A 21,505-nucleotide genomic window follows, 5' to 3' on the forward strand; every position below is an offset into this window, starting at 1 on the left:
AAGAAATTATAAAAAAAATTGACTTACCCCTGGTTTATAAAAAAAAAAAAATAAATAAAAGATATAGAATAGAAAAAAAATCTCACAAAAATATCTGGCATTGCAGAGTTCATAAAATCCGTTAAGTAATTAATCTGTATGGTAAACGAAGCAAAGAAAAAAAACTCAAACGCCAGATTTATGTTTTTTCAGTCATCGAACATCTCACAAAAAAAATAGAATAGTAGTAGAAAACGATCAAAATATTGTATGTATCCAAAAACTGCATTAGTTAAAAATACAAAAAAAAAAAAAAAAAACCTGATACAGGTAAAGTTACAGATCTAAAAAAAGATAGTGAGAGACAAGTTCTGATTTTCTGTTTAAACACAGAAAGAAAAAAAAAAAAAAAAACTTACAAGTTTGATATTGCCATAATCGTACCGTCCATGTAAATGGTTGATAGCAGCGATAAGAGCCGCCAGCTGCTGTTATACACTGGTGCCGGCATCTACAGTGTGTGGGTACAGCTTCGCTCCAGGGCCCCCTCCACATGGGCGCCTCAATCATGTACATCTACATCAATTTACATTAAGGAGTTAAAGAGGTTGTCCCACTCAGCACATCAACTACGACCATCAACAAGATTATTGGGGGTCCTTACTCCCTGAGTGGTGACCACGCACGCACACTGAAGCTCCCATAGAAGATGATGGAGTAGTAGTCATTCCTGCTACCACATTATTCCCACTGTGCAAGTTTAGGCTGTTGATCCAAAGGTCGGATCTCCAGCAATTTACCCCTCTGGTAGGAGGTAACTTGGACTTAGTGGGACATCATCCCTTTTATTAGGAGAATTTCCTTTTCGGGCCAGAGTTGTCAGTGGGTGCAACAATCGCTCCTTTGAGTTCAGCGTCAGGTAATGGATTAGATATAGTTACAAGGCCTGTCCTGTTTACTGATCTCACTTCCATATGTATCATATATGCTGAAGGAGAGGAAATATAACTGGCGATTACAATGTACGGGAGACCAGAAGAGACAGATGATCGACCATCTCTTACAGCCAGGTACATTACATTCACACAGTGAAAGTACAATGGGGTGCGGGGTGATCCTAAAGCAAATCTGTCCCCACATTTCACAATACCAACTGCACATATTAAATAAGTCTTTTAGACCTGATGAGGCAGGTGTACTAACAAAAAAAAAAAAAAAATCACACGTAAATGGTAGCAGACTCCGTTCGTAAAGTAGAGCAGCTTCATCGGGTCTAACAGAGCTGTATAACCATGCCCACTGATCTGATGACAGATACGGTTTAAATGGGTCTTCCATAAATTGGGAGATATGAAAGCGCCGGAGAAAGAGTACAACACTCCACTATTTCCATTACTCTCAATGAATGGAGCAAAGGATGAGCTTTGTACCTTTGCTCTAATCCAGACGGGGATTCACAAAGCCCCGTTATCGTGATCTCTAGGGGGTCGGTCCGATAGTGATCAGTGAGTTATCTCCTATAATACGGGCGGGGGGCTAACTTCGAATTTTGGGAAAACTCCATTTCAGTGGGTTCTACGATCATTTCCAAACATCTATAAATGTTTATTACTGCAATAAAGTGCGAGCAATCAGATGGAAAATGCTACTAAGCGAAAGTAATGACCATGTACCTGAGACCACCATCCGTGATCTGATGACACCCGGAGAGGCTGAGTAACTGTAGCACACGTGCAGCGCGGGGCTCAGACATTGCACCCCCAGAGTAAGCGTCTCTACCCTCTGACTGCGGAGTCCTTTTGCCACCTTGGCACAATGCGGAGGGCTCTGGGAGTGCTTGTATAGTCCGTAGCTTTGCTCCAGCAGAACAAAATGAATGGCCACAATAGGTGTAAGCATCCGAGAGATATCGCTGCTGCCAGCTGCCATTAGTCCTCACTCCAGGCTTTCTGTTGCAAAACCCATTAGAAAAACAATTCATACTGGAGGACATCTCCAATACACAAAGTCCATCAGTATTTCTATACTTCCAGTCGGCGGCATCCTCGATGTCAGCCAGCCTCTCAGAATGTAAAATCCAGAAAGGTGCAGACGGATACCCATCAGAGGGGCTACAGCGTGTCCATAACTCTTCAGAGAAGAGCCCACATTGGCCACCGATGCATTGCATGGTGCTAGTCCTCATCCTGTTGGCCATGTCTTTTCTCCCCCAGGCCAATTTAACATTTTTGTTATTTCGGGAACATTTAAATAAAGCTTTTCTGTAAGAAGGTAGCATGCCAAGTGCAAGGCTCAACCTTTCTAACGTCATGTCACTGATCTTCTCACATCCAGAAAAATCAATGTGACGAAGGCTTTGACAACTACCAAAATACCACCTGAAAGAGAAAAAAAAAATTAAAATAAAAGAAAAGCAAATGGAAAAACATCCTGATGCTAGATCATCATTTTAAATGGAATCTGTCTGCAGGTTTTTTGCTACCTCGTCTGAAACAACAAGATGTAGGGGAAGAGAACCTGATTCCAGCGATGTGTCACTTAGTTTACTGGTTGCAGCAGTTGTGATAAAATCAAAATTCTCTGGTATAGATGTAGCAGAGCTCAGAAAGCTGCCCCCGCCCACACAAGAGGTCTTTATGTACATTGTATACTGACAGTAAGATGCTCATCAGTGCTGGGATTGGACCAGGAGGCACAAGACAGCTAGCCCAGCAGTGATCATATCTTGCTGATAAAACACTGATTGTATTGAAAGAACAACGCACAGCCTAATAAGTGACACATCACTGTAATTAAGAGTTTCACCCCCCATCTCCTACTGTCCTTAGTTTACATAGCAAAAGTCTGCGGAAAGATTCCCTTTAAAGCACCACTCCAGAGTATTTTGCTTTTTTTTATTGCACCGCTGGAGTGGTGCTTTTCCAGCGTTTCCATCATTGCTCCAGTCAGTCTCAGGTGAAAAAAAGTGTTCTCTGCAGGTTTATTTTCAATACAAGTCTATGAGACCCTCGTTCTGGCTCTCAGACTTGTGTTGAGCTCTTGTGATGTAACATCTGACGTCCTGCAAGTCATTAGCTGCGGACGCAACATGGCTCCCCGGACCGTTACGGTGTTGGTAAAAGGTGAAGCCGCTAAAAGGTGAGTATAAGAACGGGGGCAAGGATCTTAGATTTAAAACACCACTCCAGCGCTGAAAAAGAAAACTCTGGAGTGGCGCTTTAAAGTTCATATCCATCTGTTACGACGTCTGTAAGGCTGGTTTCACATTCGCGCTTTTTAAGCGCACGCACGGCCGGGGGTAGCTCCGCCCCCGAGCCGGCTCTCTGCCCGGCGTGCCCGCCCCTTCCTTGTAGCGCCGCCTCCTAGCGCACAGCGGCGCCTGCGATCGGCGCACCCTATCTTTAGCATAGGGTGCGCAGATCGTGCGCAGGTCGTGCGCTAGTTGCGCTTTGACCTGCGCTGCGCACTTTTGACGGTGCGCCTTGCGCGCCAAAATCCGAAAAGTTTGAATTTGGTGCGCACGGCGCACCGTCAAAAGTGCGCAGCGCAGGTCAAAGCGCAACTAGCGCACGGCCTGCGCACGATCTGCGCACCCTATGCTAAAGATAGGGTGCGCCGATCGCAGGCGCCGCTGTGCGCTAGGAGGCGGCGCTACAAGGAAGGGGCGGGCACGCCGGGCAGAGAGCCGGCTCGGGGGCGGAGCTACCCCCGGCCGTGCGTGCGCTTAAAAAGCGCGAATGTGAAACCAGCCTAAGCCAGGCCTGTGGGACAAAGAGGAAGGGGAGTATTGTGCGCTCAGTAGTTATCAGAGCTCTCATAGAAGTTAATGGAGAAAGATACGCATGTCTTTTCCTGACAGTACCCAGACCCTATTCTTAAAACTGATCTAGGTCCCAGTAGAGGGTCCTGCACCCATCAGGACCCTCTGATTCATGGGGTATGGAGATGCCATAAACGTATATTGTCTTATCAGCTTTCTGACCTCTGGGGCATTGTGTAGAAAGAAGAGCATGTTTTGTGGCCACCTGAAAGCAGGTACTATCCAGATATTACATAGCAATTGCCTTTTTGGGTATCTAACATCACAAGGTAAATGATCACGTTCATTCTGATCCTGTACAAATCATGTCATATGATGCTAAGAGCCATATATCATCATATAAGAGACCTGTAGAGAAAAAAGTTTGCGAATTGCAGACATTTCTGCACCAAAAACAAGTCTCTCGGCAGGATAACCACTAAGGGTGGTTTCACATTAGCGTTGCTGTGCGCCGCGTTTGCGGCGCATCCATGCGCATGTGTCATGCGCCCCTATCTTTAACATGGGGGGGGGGGGCGCACGGTCTTGCGTTTGCACACATTCGTATGTGTACTTGGGATTGCCGAAATCCCATTCATTTTGCAGGTACTGTATACTGCAATTTTTTGGGAGTGAAAACCTCAAAAAGAGGAAAAAATCCTCCAAAAAATTCTGAAACAAACCAGACAGGCCTAAATGCATCTGCACTGATACAGGGTGCAGCGGACCCAAGTAAAATGGCAGCTGCACAGGTGCATAAATACCAAATGAAACAGACAGCCTACAATCAGGAATTGGCCGTGTGGTACACCAGTGCAGAGAAAATAATCCGCACGGGATGCATTCTAGTTGGCACTGGGCAGCCCCCCTAAGAGAACACAGCCACATGCGGATTATTTTCTCTGCACTGGTGTACCACACGGCCAATCCCTGATTGTAGGCTGGCTGTTTAATTTGGTAATTATGCACCTGTGCAGCTGCCATTTTACTTGGGTCCGCTGCACCCTGTATCAGTGCAGATGCATTTAGGCCTGTCTGTTTTGTTTCAGAATTTTTTGGAGGATTTTTTCCTCTTTTTGAGGTTTTCATGTTAGAGTAGGACTGGCAAGTGTAAGGAACTTTGACGTTAGTTTGCCAGCTTCCGTATTAAGGCCTTAATATCAACCAATACCTTACATATATTGATAAAAAATTTTTGGGTGAAAGATTTTCTGATGCAAATCGGTATGTGTGTACCTACTCCAAAGTGATAGCTGCTGAGAAGTATCACAGGGGCTTACCGGACACACAAAACTCACTTTGGAGATTTTTACTTTGAACATAAACATGGAGGATTGCTTTCCTGTATTACATCAACGTACCCATCAAAAGCAGAGTCTGAAACGTCCGTCTGAGTAAAATCCAAGTGTTCTAAATTGGGGCAAAAATCCAGCATCTGACGAATCTATAAATCAGAAAACGCCAATTATACAAGATGCCTGAGCTACTAATCACAGGAAATCTCTATCTGGGCTGGTCCTACCATTTTGCTGCTAGCTGCCGAACTGTAGCCAAGTACAAGGGTCTTCACTGAATGACCAACGTGGGGGAGAACATTCTGAATTAATCCTTGCAGTAGCTCCTTTTCTTGCTGTGCCACGCTTATGGATGAAGAATACCCATCATCTTCAGGCTCCTCTGTAATGAAAAGAAGCACTTGATGAACAAAGGCATGAGAAAGCCTTCTTTACCTAGTTTCATGCAGGGTGAACAGGCCACAATCTTCACAGCAGATGAGCATAACCCACTAAAGAAGGTCAACTCCTCTTTTTTTTTTTTCTTTGGTGGCTTTGGCCGTGCCATATATTACGTGGTAGTTCGTTCATTTACACGAGACCCCTATCAGAAGGCTCCAATACCTGACTCATCAATGTCAGCATCCTCGTCCCACTCTTGGTATGCACGGCTCTCATCCTTCCTACTGGACACCCAGTCCTCGTCTGGCTCCGTGTCCAGGTGAGCAGGTGCCCCATTGTACCAGTTCCCTATAAAAGGACACTTATCACAATGCAAAAAGGAAAAAAACAAAAGGGTGGCACATCTATCAACCTGAAGACAAGGCAACTATGACAAGGCATGAACAAGCAATATATTGTCCCCACTGTGTCACACAACTGGGAAATACAATGCAAGCGGAGATGGAATCAGGATGGTGTCCGTTATAGAGACACGACACGTCCTATTTAATTATTCACCCAGACACAAACACTGGGTGTCACAGAGAAGTAGTGATAGAACCTGATCTACTACATACATAGAACATGTGTGCAGTCAAAGTCTGAAAGCTGGCATTACAAAGGAGCTGGCAGTGCCATGGCCACTGCCAGGGAAAGGCAGCGTGGATTAGGCATATTCCGTATATTCCAGCAGTGATGCATCCATCCATGTTACATCAGGCCACGTCACAGACATTGAAGGCCTCAGCTCACATTTATCTAACGTCAGCTTTAGCCATTAAATATGCTGCAAAAATAAAGTGAAAAGCAGAAAAGGGAGGACTGAAATCGGATGGATGTGCCCATTTTTTTCTTACGTACCTGAACAGCAGAGAGGAGAAGCCACCTGACTTCAATATTGTAAAGACATTATACAATAGTTATCTCCAAAAACAAAGCATTAGTGTCATGAAATGCCATATCTCCGAAGGGCAAGGGGATATGACGAAAAATGTCTCATCTGCAACAGATGTACATTAAAGGGGTGTTCCAATCCTACACATTTATAGGAATGTCTGATAGATACAGATCCCTTCTTTGGGACTTGCACTTATCTGCTGAGTGGCCTCCTCAGATCTGTTTCATCTGGTGAGGAAGCTAATGGTGACTGCGTCCAGGTGGAGAGTGAATGGATATGTGGCCGGCATGTGTGTGACCCCTCAATCACTTATGTGACAGTTTAGGGCAGCATAATGGCTTAGTGAATAGCATTGTTCCTTTCCAGCACTAGAGTCCTGGGTTAAAATCCCGTAAAAAACATCTGTATGTTCCTCCTACATGCCAACGACATAGAAATAAGGAATTTAGATTTTGAGCCCCAATGGGTATAGCGATGATAGTTAGCTGAGCAGGCGTGCACATGTCAACCCACCTCTATGCTTGTTCTCCTATTTTGGAGAAAGGTGCAGGCTCCAGAGGTGGGACCAACATCTACAAGTCATGAATGTCTAAAATTGGAGAACATCTTTGAGCCACGAGTTCTACGATATCGATAATCTTGATTAAAGCTACAACTTATAATGTCACCGGGTTGTCAGTGTTCAAATCCATGACTTGTATCAAGTACGGTGGCCGGGGCTCTACTCTTCGTATGTGCCTGCACAAGCGCTGTGCCAGAAACCTGGGCCAGAATTCTATGTAGATGGATCTGTTCTTCGTTGAACCAGTTGTGACACATGGAGCCAACTTAACAGCGCTGTGACTCACCTCTTGCCCACAGCACAGGATACAGATGCCTCCAGAGAGATCCAGCCTTTGCCAGCTGTGCCCATTTACTGTTTACTTGGCTACAACGACACAGCTCCTGCGGACTAAGGTAACTAAAAATTTTCAGCATTACCTCCGGAGGAAGATGACAAATGGATGTTGCGCTCGACTGAGCAGCTGGCTCTATAACAAGAAGAGAAGATGAGAAATAACTCCTAGTGCCGCCCTGATGGCCTACGGGCCTATCACCTCCCATATAACTACTGTGTGCTGGAAGGTATCAGGACAAGGACCATGTAAAACGAGAATGTAGGAAACACGCCGTATGTACCAGATAACCGCAACAAGAGGGAGTGAGAAGGACTGGGGGCTACAGACTGTCCAAAACGGCAACTCCTGGGTCAGTCCATAGGATACAGCAGTGAGGCGACCGGCCATTGTTTAATGTTGCTACTGAGACCAAGGACAGCATGGAAGCTGCTCCCCAATTATGAATAACAATTTAGGAAACTATGAGTAACTTTTCAAATCATTGTTTAAAGAATACCTATCAATTTCCATACATCTGCGATAGCATAAATGCTTATCACGTCCTACAAATGCGGGCGACGGTTCCGCAATAAAAGGAAGTTCACAATGACAGGTACCGTCGTCTTTTGCAGACCACCGGCTGTCGTGACAACCCACTGGTGCCCCTGATTGTGTGACTGGGCACCGATGGGCGTGTCTAGCGACACTTTCAGGTTGCGCTAGTTAAATGCCGCTTCAGAGATTAACAGCGACTTTTAACATCTTAATATGTTAACAGCCTCAGGTGGATTGTGATTCCACTTGCGGCTGTTGGAGGCACATGTCCACTGATCAAATCAGCAGTCATGTGCCAGGAAAGATGCAGGTTCAACGCCGATGCACCATCAAAGAGAACGATACGACCAAGGTCGCAAAGGGGTTTGAGTGCCCAAACTATTGTACAAGTTACTAGTAAATAATTCTAATGTGCGTCAATATTCAAAGCATTCGCCTAAGGCTACGCAGCAGCTTTTGGCCATGTGACATGAAGATCACAATTTTACAGAGCTAAATCAGAACTAATGAAGCAAATGTGGTTATGATGAAACCAAGCCGGTTTGCGCTTTTGCAGCTGTTGCATCATGCTTCCCTGAATGTCGCAATTGGCACTGCAGTAAGGCAAACTTGTGCTGCAAGGCCAAAAATCATACTGTACATCTAGCCTTAAAGGTGCTTTCCAAAGAAACACATTGAATGGTCTACAACCATGCTGCTCCATTCACTTGACTGCAGAAGGAACTGAGGAAAAGAACCGCCAGCGATCAGTTATCACCTCAATTGTGGATTGGCGATGTGTTATTTTTTTTGTGGAAAGACCCTTTTAAAGCATTAAGCACAGTGGCAATAGGCCTTACCCTTCTCCGACTTTTCATCCACGGAATACTTGAGCACCTTCTGAAGCTCCTCAGCTTCATTCCAGAGACTCAGCCCTCTGAGAAGCTCTGTGGGGTCTTTCTGGGAGCAATGCTGGGCAATCACCATCTTTTTAATGTCCTTGAGCTCATCGTAAGTAAAGTACTCCATCAACATTGGCTGAAAAACCTAAAAGGGTGCCTGTTTAGTCTACATGTAAATATCGCATGAAGGCAATTTGGTCAAGAAGGACCTATCCCCTGATTTTTTTTTTAGAGCACCTATTAGGTCAGTGCAGCGGCACGCGTTACCAGCTGCCGCTCTGAGTGATGACGACAGCGACATCGGCAAGACTGAAAGCCGGCAGATCCCGGGAGGGATAAAGTTCCTATTCTCCTGGGTGCCGCAGCTGGGCACCTTCATAAGGCTATCAACCTGCAGATTAGCCCGATAACACTATTACTTTGCTGTAAATAGACAACAGGTTCCCTTTCATTTAAACCAAGTTACTCCTCCAATTGGGATTGCTCCACCGACTGTGGAAACTAGACTTTTTTTTTCCTTGGTGCTCCTGTTCCAAAAGTTGTGACCCCAGCTAATAAAGATCCACATTTTTCCTTTAACCAACTGGGCGTATACAACAGAAAAAACAAACAAACATGATTTTAGAACAATTTTTTTTCCCTTGTACATTTGCACTTTTAAAAGCTATGAACCTCGACAGTAACCAACTGGATGAACCCCACAGAAAGTCAGACACCGAGAAGAAAGAGCAAATGTCCACAAAGAAGTTCCGTGGTACATGCCCAGTTGCTTAAAAGGAAAATTTTCATCTGTTACCTGGGGTATAACCTTGTAACAGAATGGCACGCATACAAAAATGTTGCAGAATCGGTGGAGCAGGACCAATCAGAGGAAGTAATTGGTTTAAATAAAAGAAAATCCACTGAAAAGACCTGAGAGTGAAAAGCTAGGACTGGTGCAAAGATCACAATGCCCTTCATCTGCCCCCGAGCACGGAGCACTCACCTCTTCCTCTTCCTTCATATGAGGGATGAAGTCGCTGGTGAAAGCCTCCAGCCTCTCCTTCAGTTGTTGGGCATAGTTCAGCTGCTCATATTCATCCTGAGAGCGCAGAATACAGAGTCACACAAGACCTTTTATGTGCGGCATATGAACCTCGGCTTTAAAGCACAAAACTTGTCAGCGCAGCAAAACCTAGTGAACTTTTACAAGTGACATTAGATGTCAGCAGGGGTGAATATTTATGGTGAGAAAAATCTCTTCCAGGACGGGGTGTCACAACCCTCTGCACAATCTCAGACTTCCCTCATATGTTGTAAGAAAGCAAGCGACAACCCCAACCTCTCCCAAATGATGGGGGTTCATTTATTTAGCAATCACATGACTCTAGGATAGGAAACTTTTCATGGTGGTTGGGGTTTTTTGTTGTTTTTTAATTTCTAATCCAAGTATTTTAATGCTGAAGTTGACAGAACATATGAAAATAGACTACCCCCAATCCACATTGGCATCCCCAACAACCTTTATAGGCGAAATCTACTAGGTAATAAAAGAAAATGCAATTATACCTGTTAGCGGACGGATTTACTGATTGACAATGGCCAAATAAAACCGATCCTTCACTCTCAGCAATTCCCAGAACTCATTAATTATTGGGCAAAGTCTGGCGCGTGTGGCCACCAAACAGCGGAATGGGGCGCTGTTCGAAAGAAAAATGTCCTATCCTAGACCCCTTGAATTCTGCAAGCATGGTAGTGCCGCACGCAATCGGAAGCTTACCTTGACATTTTTCAGCCCCTTCTCAAAGAGGACGAGCATCTCGGAGAGCTTGTTGTCGGAGTGGACGTTGTACACGGTCTGGCTGCGCTGCTGCAGCAGGCCGATGATGCACTCGTTCTCGATCTGCTCATGCATTTTGAACTCCTTGAAGGTCTCGTACAAGGACTGTAGCAGAGCCCGGAAATCATTATTGTTGGAGAAATTGGTCTTGGAGAGCTGTGTGAGAAGCAAAACCGGTACATTGGTGTTCATTTAAGACAAGAAAATTGTAGGAAAGATAAAGAACAAAAGATAAGTCTGATCCAATTGTCACCATCCTTAATGAAGCCGGTGGAAATGAAGATGACTAACCTACAGCACAAATACCCAGCCTCATAAGAGAAAAGCCGTGTCACGCACGCCGTGTGATGAAAGGCCCACAGGCGATTACATCAGTGTTCCCAACATTATAAAAAGGAACTAATAACAGACTGGAGAAATGCTAGAATTATTTAAGGTGGTTGTAGAGCTTAAGGTTAGTTTCACATTAGCGTTTTTTTTTTGCGCTGCGCCTCGTGCGCATACCAAACGCATGCAAAAAAATCATGCGTTTTGCATGCGTTTGCTGTTTTTTGCGCACGCGATTTACCTAGTTTGTCACCATGTTAACTGAAAAAACGCATGCGTGCGTATGTTCTAGCACACGCGTGCATTCCCATAGACAGTAATGCTGATTTTTTGCGCATTCCGTGAGCATGCGTTTTTTTGAAATAGGTCGGACGGACCAAAAATGCAACAGGTGGCGTCCAGGGCACCTAGGCACACACAACAAAAAAACGCATACGAACACGTGCATGCGCTAGACCATGCGCACCCATGTTAAATATAGGGGAGCAAAGCGCATGCGCACGATAGCGCCCAAGGCGCAACACTAAAAAACACAAGTGTGAAACCAGCCTGAGACTGTGAAAGGACTGGAGCAAAATTTGCAATTAAAAAAAAAAAAAAAAAAGGGATCTACAACACATTATACCACCTCCATCTACATAGCATGCATATGAGAGAAACCTGAAGAAACCCAAGGAGAACATGTAAGCTCTATGCAAATGCCGCTTTTGATTGGATTTCAACTTGGGACCTCGGTGCTGAAAGGCGACATGCGACCCTCATAGAAGGTGGTCAGTGATCAGTACAGACTTGGATTCACTAACTGGTTGTGACAGCAGATTTATGAATAGTCACAGCGCGTACGTACCGTCTGGATATCCCGGGTATGTAGTGTACCTCCAACTACACATGCCCAGCCTCCCTCAATACACTTGTACTGAGGGTCATGCGCTCGCCTGCTCCGGGCCTGAGGAATCCCGACAGTGGGTAATGTGAGGACTGACAAGTCTGCAGTAACAGCGCGGCGGGATGCTGCTGCATGTGGGCAGGGCAGATGCACAGGAGTCTGGTATGAGCTAATTAACAGGATGTGGTCCTAGACTGTGCCATTAAACTGAAGCTACAAGGACAAGTGGCGCAACCACAACATTTATGCGACCTGCTATAGCACCACTACTTTAGAGCTCTAATTTGGCTGTGAACAAGATCACCGAGTTGCAGACAATTTGCATGACGAAAGTGATGTGTGCAACTTGTGACCAGCAACAGAAAACCCAACACAATTCGAAACATACGAGACCGTGTTGCCACAAACGAGATCACAGCGAGACACCTTAAGAAATCATTACATCTAACGCTGCAATGAGTCACATGTCGCCATAGAACGCTAGGACACAGTGATCAATGGTGGAAAGGAATCATTTGGTCTTTATTTTGTCAGCACCTTCACTGCATTTAGAAAATAAGTGTGCGTGAAGAGGAGAACGATTCGCCTCGGGCCATGGGGCTAAAAAAAAACAGAATGTGGAGGGTAAGAATGGCTGACTTTCTACACCAATGCTTGATCTGTTGCTTGCAGAAAGTCTAAGGCAGAGGTTTCCTTTCTGATATTTTTTCTTTAAGTTACAAGTTGCTTTAAGGAAGCTGTAAAAGGCTTTACATATCACTGAACCTCAGATATAAGGAGTGCTGCTCGCTGCAGCACAAAAATATATTGATCAAACCAAATGTTTTTTTTTTGTTTTTTTTTAAAAAACATGACTTCACCTGGAGCGATCAAGGAGCTGAGCTGCGCCCATAATAAGGCCTCAGTTTTTTTGACGTACAAGAAAAACAGACTGAGTCTCATCAGATTTTCAGCGGAGTGCGGACAGTTTTTTTTTTTTAGTGAAAAAAATTTAAAGATTCTCCACCTATCAGAGACTGAAAAACAGGCAGCACACGGACGGCATAAGAACGCGGGCAGATTCTTTCCTGGACCCAAAGACTTGAACGTCGAATTTTGATCCAACACTTGGATCAATATCAGGCATGTCACCATGATTTTGCATGGAACACTCAGTCCGAGGAAAATATCTGACATGTGAACAGCCCGATAGTCTATATAGGTAAGAGCTTTTTGGGGTCTGGTACTCACTTGCCAAGCGCTGACCTTGAGGCTTCGGGGATTACCGGCCTGATGAGCGCTCAGGGATGCGGCTTTCTTCTCCACCTGGGATTAGCAGGTTTTAGCAGATTTCCAGAGGACGCTTAGTCAGGCGGGTAATGAGTGGTATAATGGCTGCCTTTAGCATAATTAAAGCAAACGCTAATCATGACCACACAGACATATCTGCACATGTAGGCATTCCCACGGCCATTAATGATGGCTTCTATCCGTACAGCTCTTGAAAGGGAAAGATTAGCGGGTCACGTCCCAGACGTTCACAAACTTTCTTATCTCTTTGCTCATAAAAAGCCACAAACTTTTCCGCTGTGTAAAGTTCTTCATCATAATGTGCAAACACGTTAAAGGGCCAGAAGAATTCCTGGGGCCTACAAGTGTTAACAACCTTGGCATGGCGTCTGTCTCGTGGAAGACGTGCCTATACACTTGACCCCACGCCCCCATACTCATGCACGCTTGCTGCCACTGAAGTCAGCAGATTGCCTCCGCTTTGCGTATTGGCACAGATATGGCACGCTGGGTTTTTTTTTCGGCAAACCATGACCAGCCCCATCCTTGGTGATTATTTTGCTGCTTTTCAGTGTTCACATCCTATCAAGTTAGAAGCATACTGACATATAGGAAAACATTCTAGATAACAGTCACCGTCCCCTGGGCATACATGTCCGGGACTGTCCTACTTATCACGCAGGAATAATCCCAAGACGGACGGATATTTGCAGCGTGTACACACATGCAGTATTTCCAGCGGAAAAATCTGCAGCAAATAAGGAGACGCCGGCAGGAAAAACGCTGAATAAAATGCTGCACTCTTCTAACGTGGTTTGGGTGAAACACACGCCAGAAACACTGGAAACATTTCTTTCCATGCTGCAGATGTGAAATGACTTCAAATCTGCAAGGCAAAAAAATAAGCAGCGTGTGCTCGAGACTTCAGGATTGAAGAATCTCATTCACTTCCCTGGGAGAGCGCAATGCTGCGTTTTCAAGGCAAACATCACGTGGGAACACACGTTTGACAGCAAATACGAAAGTATGAGGTCGGTTTAAAGGGGTTGGCCACATTATCTTCATTTTACCAGATTTGTGAGGTCATGAGTTTGTGGCATAGTATTATAGATGTCAGGTTCTCCTCCTGCTCTGACTAGTGAAGTATTCCTCAGACTGACCAGCTTTTCAGTCCAAAAAAAAAAAAAATAGCTGCTGGAGAAGGGGGAAAAAAACCCCCAAAACTTATTATACTTGCCTACGGAGTGATTCGGTCCAATTGCCTCCTCTCTTCTGTCCTCCTATGCTTGGTGTGGATGACGCTTCCTACGTCGTCCAGTGTTCCCCTCCACGCAAGCACCCTTTTGTGATCAGTTCTGAGCATGCGCCGTAAAAGGTCAAAAGAGCGCCTGTGCATTACAGGACCCTGCGCTGCCCTCCGACAGGGCAGAGAGGAGTGCGCCTGTGCACAGACGCGAAGGGGAACACTGTGTTGATAACGCAAAGCACAGGAAGACAAGAGGCACTGGACCAAGACCAGCGGCACCCACCAGACAGCCCCAGAGGGGAATATAATAAAAGGGGGTTTTTTTGCCTTGCACAGCAAATTGGAGTAATATGTGCAGCATTATATAGAATGTTGTCAAACGGGGCCAAATGTTATATGGGAAAAAATGGCAATAACGGAAAATTGCAGTGAGTGGGTGCCTGGAACTACAAGACTAAAGGTTCTTTTACACCAGGACTGATTAGAGTTGGTACAATGTCCCTGCCATCCACTGATCGATCCGCAAGACACCAAACACATCACCCAGGTGCACACACCTTTATAGAGACATTTACAGGATCACAAGATAATTATGTCTACTGCCTGCTCTTTCAAAAACTTAGTGAGATTCAATAATGTCAAGTAAGTGAAAAATTGTATCACGACTAACCAACAGTATACAAAAAAAAAAAAAAAAAGTATTTACAGTGACAATAAGGTGCGCCGCCTCAGGATTATTCATACATTTACAGGAGGCAACATATGATCTGACACATGGTCTGGCTCGATGTTCAGGAAAAAAGGGGATTTTACAGGAATCCATTGGCAACAAAATCTTCAGCGAATCTTGACTTCCCTATTTAAGTCAACAAGCAAAATCTGCAACAAATACTTATTTCCATCCTTCTCCTTGTCGGTCTGGTATTGCGGCCATGTACATGGATGCCTGTGTACAATATCATCCATTGAGCTGATAGAGATCAATACACAAGCCAGAAGTCACCACCTGAACCAGGACTGCGATGCATTTACATTATAATATATATATATATATATATATATATATATATATATATATATATATATATATATACACACACACACATACATACATACACACACACATAACAGTGTGTGTGTGTACATATACATACACACACGTACACACAACCCTAGAGGTGATGCAATGCATATACTTGTGATCGAGCCGTCAGCTCTCCGCTATATACAGACTGCAGTATAAGCATGAGCAAGCAGAAATGCAGAATACGCTCAGAGCAAACGTCCCCCTCATTCACTGCACTATTACAGCAGGTTACATCACATTAAGGGGCAGATCCATCATTGAAATCAGTGGAGTTCCTAATTTTATTTGTTTTTGCCCAATTCATTATCAGTTTTGTACCTTTTTGCATTTTTTCAACCATTTTTTTTGCTCATCAACAAGGGCTGTGTTAGCTAACGCCACATGTTTTCGACCCAAGTTTATGATGTGACTTCATTTTTGTTTTTCCCCAAATGTGGTGTCTCATCTACCTGGTGTACATTTTATAGTTCTTTTGAGCAGCTGAAGACCAACATGCAACATTTCCCGAGATCGTACACCATAACTCCAAAAAGGGACAGAACAGGCAGAAGAGTGAAGGAAAAGCATCTTTCATGTACGCAGCATTCAACCACTGGGCGCAGTTTTGATGAATAGGACAATATCCACAAAGGCAGAAAAGAAAAACAAGACTAAAATGGTGATTACAAAAATGCAAATTATGAATTTTTGCATTAAAAACCTTAGTTTAATAATGGAAGGCACCAAAAATATACAGCTCAGAAGAAAAACTGACCTCGACCCCCTTCGAGACCACTAATAGGTCTTTTTCCTGACCTGACATACAAGAAAACAGCAACCCTCCCCGCTTCCTCCCCAAAAGGGCATCACTGTTTTTTTCCCAATATGTAGGACACCCAATGTACTTCCTTCATATCTGAATAGGTTTCTAAAAAAATTAAGATTAGTAAATTCCCTGGGAAAAAAAATAAAAAATTGCTGCTACCTTCTAACTACCCAACAAAAAAAAAAACATTGTAAACATGGTCCTGAATTAAAGCAGAGGTGAGGGAGATATTACTTACTGACCTTTTTGTGTAGTCTGACTATCAGGTTTAGGGCTCGCTCACACTTGCGTCTAAGGCCTGTTTCACACTTACGTTTTTCCTGTGTGTTGGCAGCCACTAAAATGGCGGATAACGGATCCGTGGGCGATGAAACACCAACGGAAGCCACCGGTCCGTTGGTGCGCCAGGATCCGCCGATTTCGGAATTTTAAAGGAACTGCGGCTGAAAAGAGAAAATGACTACCGGCGATGTAGCGGTCAGAGGAGGCGAGATCTCGGGCCATGTCGAGGTGAGTGGAGGCGAGAGAGAGATTTTTTTTTATCCAGCAGCCAGATTGGATTTAGGGTTAAACATGTAGCAAAAGAGGAAAATACGGATCCGGACGAAAAAAAAACGTTGCATTGTCCGTTCGGTGATCTCGGCGGACGCCAAAATTTTGGCGGATCTGCAGAAATACGGATGCAACGGACGATCCTCTGTCAAAATCCGCCGATAGTGAAAGTCAATGGGGAAAAAACAGATCCACCAAGATAAATGGCGGATCCGTTTTTTTTTCAAATCGGCAGATTTTGACTGATGGTGACAAACGGGTGTGTGAAACAGGCCTAATCAGACGATATTTTGTATTGCACTCGGACCAATGTTATTCAATGAGGCCGTGAGAACCACCGGTAATTAAAGTTTTGGTCCTGAATCTGGACCTTAATCAGGCTGCTGGGGTAGCAATGAGGGAGTGCGGTGTAGGGATGACGTGGGTGCCGCCGCCGCCGACTGCCTGGTGCTATAATATGGCTTTCTGTGACAATTTTAATGGACGTGTGAATGACTCCATAGATTATCACTGGTACAAGTGATATCCGTGAAAACAATGGGTGGCATTCACATGAGAACATCAGAATGCGCCCTTGTATTGTGCTATATGTTAGAGCACCACACTGTATATAACCTCAGTAAGGTTAATTCATTGTATTTAGTATACACTATAATCGCTACATCTAGTATTGTATATGCTGTACATGATGTAACCTGTGTGCAGTAATACACATTGTGATATACCGTATATAACCACTATACTGTACCTTGTTACCTATACCTGGTGACATATTACAACATACTGTATAAACCGGACATTATCACACAGCACTATGTTGTATATAATGCACATAATGCATTACATTCTGTATATGGCAATACACAGATCATATATAATGTCCAGTATATACAATAACACTACTACACCAGGTGCGGACAGACAGAAGCAGCCCCTGTGCAGGGACAGTATATGGGCCCTGTGCAGGTCAATAATTCATCATAATCCACAAATTCCACCTGCAATAGAGGAATGAGGGGCCCCTATGGCTGCAGCACTGATGTGTCCTCCCCGGCACTACACTGTACGTGATGCTTTATAAACTGTATCTGATAATAGATATTACACTGAACATTATACATGATAGTATAAATGTACATATAACACTAAACCACATTATGTCTACAGTGTAATCTGTACAGGGGAATATACACAGTATTACACTGTATATAGCAGACATTGTGCATAACAACCGGGACATAATACAGGTTACATTGTATACGCTGTACGTTATACTGCATATCAGGTACGGAGCATTAGAACTTATAACATAATACAGCAATGTACGTGACACTGCGGTGTATATACCGTATTTCAGGGGTCTCAAACTCGGCAGAGTAAATGGGCCGCACATAAAAAAAAATTGAGCTGGGGGGCCGCATTCCTTTCAAACTTATGGTAATACACCTCGTACACACGCGGCCCCGCTCCGGACGCCTCGCACACCCCGCAGCCCCCGCTCCGGACGCCTCGCACACACGCGGCCCCCGTTCCGGACGCCTCGCACACACGCGGCCCCCGTTCCGGACGCCTCGCACACACGCGGAACCCGTTCCGGACGCCTCGCACACACGCGGAACCCGTTCCGGACGCCTCGCACACACGCGGAACCCGTTCCGGACGCCTCGCACACACGCGGAACCCGTTCCGGACGCCTCGCACACACGCGGAACCCGTTCCGGACGCCTCGCACACACGCGGAACCCGTTCCGGACGCCTCGCACACACGCGGAACCCGTTCCGGACGCCTCGCACACACGCGGAACCCGTTCCGGACGCCTCGCACACACGCGGAACCCGTTCCGGACGCCTCGCACACACGCGGAACCCGTTCCGGACGCCTCGCACACACGCGGAACCCGTTCCGGACGCCTCGCACACACGCGGAACCCGTTCCGGACGCCTCGCACACACGCGGAACCCGTTCCGGACGCCTCGCACACACGCGGAACCCGTTCCGGACGCCTCGCACACACGCGGAACCCGTTCCGGACGCCTCGCACACACGCGGAACCCGTTCCGGACGCCTCGCACACACGCGGAACCCGTTCCGGACGCCTCGCACACACGCGGAACCCGTTCCGGACGCCTCGCACACACGCGGAACCCGTTCCGGACGCCTCGCACACACGCGGAACCCGTTCCGGACGCCTCGCACACACGCGGAACCCGTTCCGGACGCCTCGCACACACGCGGAACCCGTTCCGGACGCCTCGCACACACGCGGAACCCGTTCCGGACGCCTCGCACACACGCGGAACCCGTTCCGGACGCCTCGCACACACGCGGAACCCGTTCCGGACGCCTCGCACACACGCGGAACCCGTTCCGGACGCCTCGCACACACGCGGAACCCGTTCCGGACGCCTCGCACACACGCGGAACCCGTTCCGGACGCCTCGCACACACGCGGAACCCGTTCCGGACGCCTCGCACACACGCGGAACCCGTTCCGGACGCCTCGCACACACGCGGAACCCGTTCCGGACGCCTCGCACACACGCGGCCCCGTTCCGGACGCCTCGCACACACGCGGCCCCGCTCCGGACGCCTCGCACACCCGCGGCCCCCGCTCCGCACCCCTCGCACACACGCGGAACCCGCTTCGGACACCTCGCACAAACGCGGCCCTGCTCCGGACGCCTCGCACACACGCGGAACCCGCTTCGGACACCTCGTACACACACGATAGTATAAATGCACATATAACACTAAACCACACACAATACATATGGCCTGTATACACCATACACTACAGTCTATATACTGCACACGGTGTGTATGACCTGTATACACCATATACTACAGTCTATATACTGCACACGGTGTGTATGGCCTGTATACACCATACACTCCACTCTATATACCGCACACAATGTGTATGACCTGTATACACCATATACTACAGTCTATATACCGCACACGGTGTGTATGGCCTGTATACACCATACACTCCACTCTATATACCGCACACAATGTGTATGACCTGTATACACCATATACTACAGTCTATATACTGCACACGGTGTGTATGGCCTGTATACACCATACACTCCACTCTATATACCGCACACAATGTGTATGACCTGTATACACCATATACTACAGTCTATATACTGCACACGGTGTGTATGACCTGTATACACCATACACTCCACTCTATATACCGCACACAATGTGTATGACCTGTATACACCATATACTACAGTCTATATACCGCACACGGTGTGTATGGCCTGTATACACCATATACTACAGTCTATATACCGCACACGGTGTGTATGGCCTGTATACACCATACACTACAGTCTATATACCGCACACGGTGTGTATGGCCTGTATACACCATATACTACAGTCTATATACCGCACACGGTGTGTATGACCTGTATACACCATACACTACACTCTATATACCGCACACAGTGTGTATGACCTGTATACACCATACACTACACTCTATATACCGCACACGGTGTGTATGACCTGTATACACCATCCACTACAGTCTATATACCGCACACGGTGTGTATGACCTGTATACACCATCCACTACAGTCTATATACCGCACACGGTGTGTATGACCTGTATACACCATACACTACACTCTATATACCGCAAACGGTGTGTATGACCTGTATACACCATACACTACAGTCTATATACCGCACACGGTGTGTATGACCTGTATACACCATACACTACACGCTATATACCGCACACGGTGTGTATGACCTGTATACACCATCCACTACAGTCTATATACCGCACACGGTGTGTATGACCTGTATACACCATACACTACACTCTATATACCGCACACGGTGTGTATGACCTGTATACACCATACACTACAGTCTATATACCGCACACGGTGTGTATGACCTGTATACACCATACACTACACTCTATATACCGCACACGGTGTGTACAGCCCGTATACACCATATTACTCTATATACTGTATATATCACTCCCCCTCCTCCTAGCTCAGGCTCCGTGCACACTGTGTGCCGTCCTGTTGGGGGCAGTAGTCCCAGCCCGGGCCGCACCGTCTCTGCCCGGTTCACACCACATTTACCTTATCGCAGTACCGCCCCACCAGCTGCTTCATCCGCCAGTGCGGACCGGTAAACACATCCACCTCGTCCGGGAAAGGAGCCATTCTCCACTCTCCATACAGGGCAGACGACGCGCAGCTCCACAGGCGGCCAGCGGCTACCAGGACGGGAACAAACCTGCGGCCACACTCCTCATTACAAGTGCGCAACTACGGCCTACCGCCACTGCGCCTGCGCGCAGCCATAGCCCGGCGTCACGCCCCGACTTGCTACTGCTATTGCGCACGCGCGGTTCTCGGACAAGTCTTTTCGGCGGCGCTCTAAAACACATGCGCATTGCCAGCGAAAGAAAGGGCATGCGTCCACTGCGCTGTCTGTGCTTTACCAACGATGTTGATGTCATGGTGTTACTGATGCATGCTGGGAGCTGTAGTATTAAGCGAATTCAACCCATTTGTATGTGTGCAGTAATGTCAGGAACCCCTCCACCTCTCCTGCGTCAGGACTGGTTTTTTCATTACTGGTCACAGTGGTCAGTGGCCAACAGTCCTCTATTTGTATGAAGTAGAGAACTTGTGGCTGCCACGATCTCCTGGCCACCAGAACTACAAATGTCCTCATTTGTAGCATCACTGTCCTTTACATTGTAGTCTACCGCTGCACACTGACGAGAAACACAGGCCACACATACGGTGCATGGCGACCCC

The 21,505-nt window shown here is 46.3% G+C and overlaps 1 protein-coding gene across 1 annotated transcript in view; it reads right to left on the minus strand.

Moving 5' to 3' along the window:
- The window catches only part of FBXL5 (F-box and leucine rich repeat protein 5), a 30,654-nt gene extending 9,539 nt beyond the window's left edge, over positions 1 to 21,115 (minus strand). The window contains exons 1-9 of the mRNA XM_073574601.1: positions 20,819 to 21,115; positions 10,465 to 10,680; positions 9,691 to 9,786; positions 8,664 to 8,850; positions 7,240 to 7,422; positions 5,677 to 5,802; positions 5,301 to 5,455; positions 5,140 to 5,222; positions 1,653 to 2,357 (exon numbers count right to left, since the gene is read on the minus strand). Of these exons, the coding sequence (XP_073430702.1) occupies positions 1,653 to 2,357; positions 5,140 to 5,222; positions 5,301 to 5,455; positions 5,677 to 5,802; positions 7,240 to 7,422; positions 8,664 to 8,850; positions 9,691 to 9,786; positions 10,465 to 10,680; positions 20,819 to 20,902 (1,835 nt within the window). The 5' untranslated portion in view covers positions 20,903 to 21,115. The remainder of the gene's footprint in view (positions 1 to 1,652; positions 2,358 to 5,139; positions 5,223 to 5,300; positions 5,456 to 5,676; positions 5,803 to 7,239; positions 7,423 to 8,663; positions 8,851 to 9,690; positions 9,787 to 10,464; positions 10,681 to 20,818) is intronic.
- Between the last annotated feature and the right edge of the window lie 390 nt (positions 21,116 to 21,505).

The sequence above is a fragment of the Dendrobates tinctorius genome, unplaced genomic scaffold, assembly GCF_039654945.1.
Source record: "Dendrobates tinctorius isolate UK_male_01 unplaced genomic scaffold, ASM3965494v1 ptg000039l, whole genome shotgun sequence".
Classification (NCBI taxonomy): domain Eukaryota; kingdom Metazoa; phylum Chordata; class Amphibia; order Anura; family Dendrobatidae; genus Dendrobates; species Dendrobates tinctorius.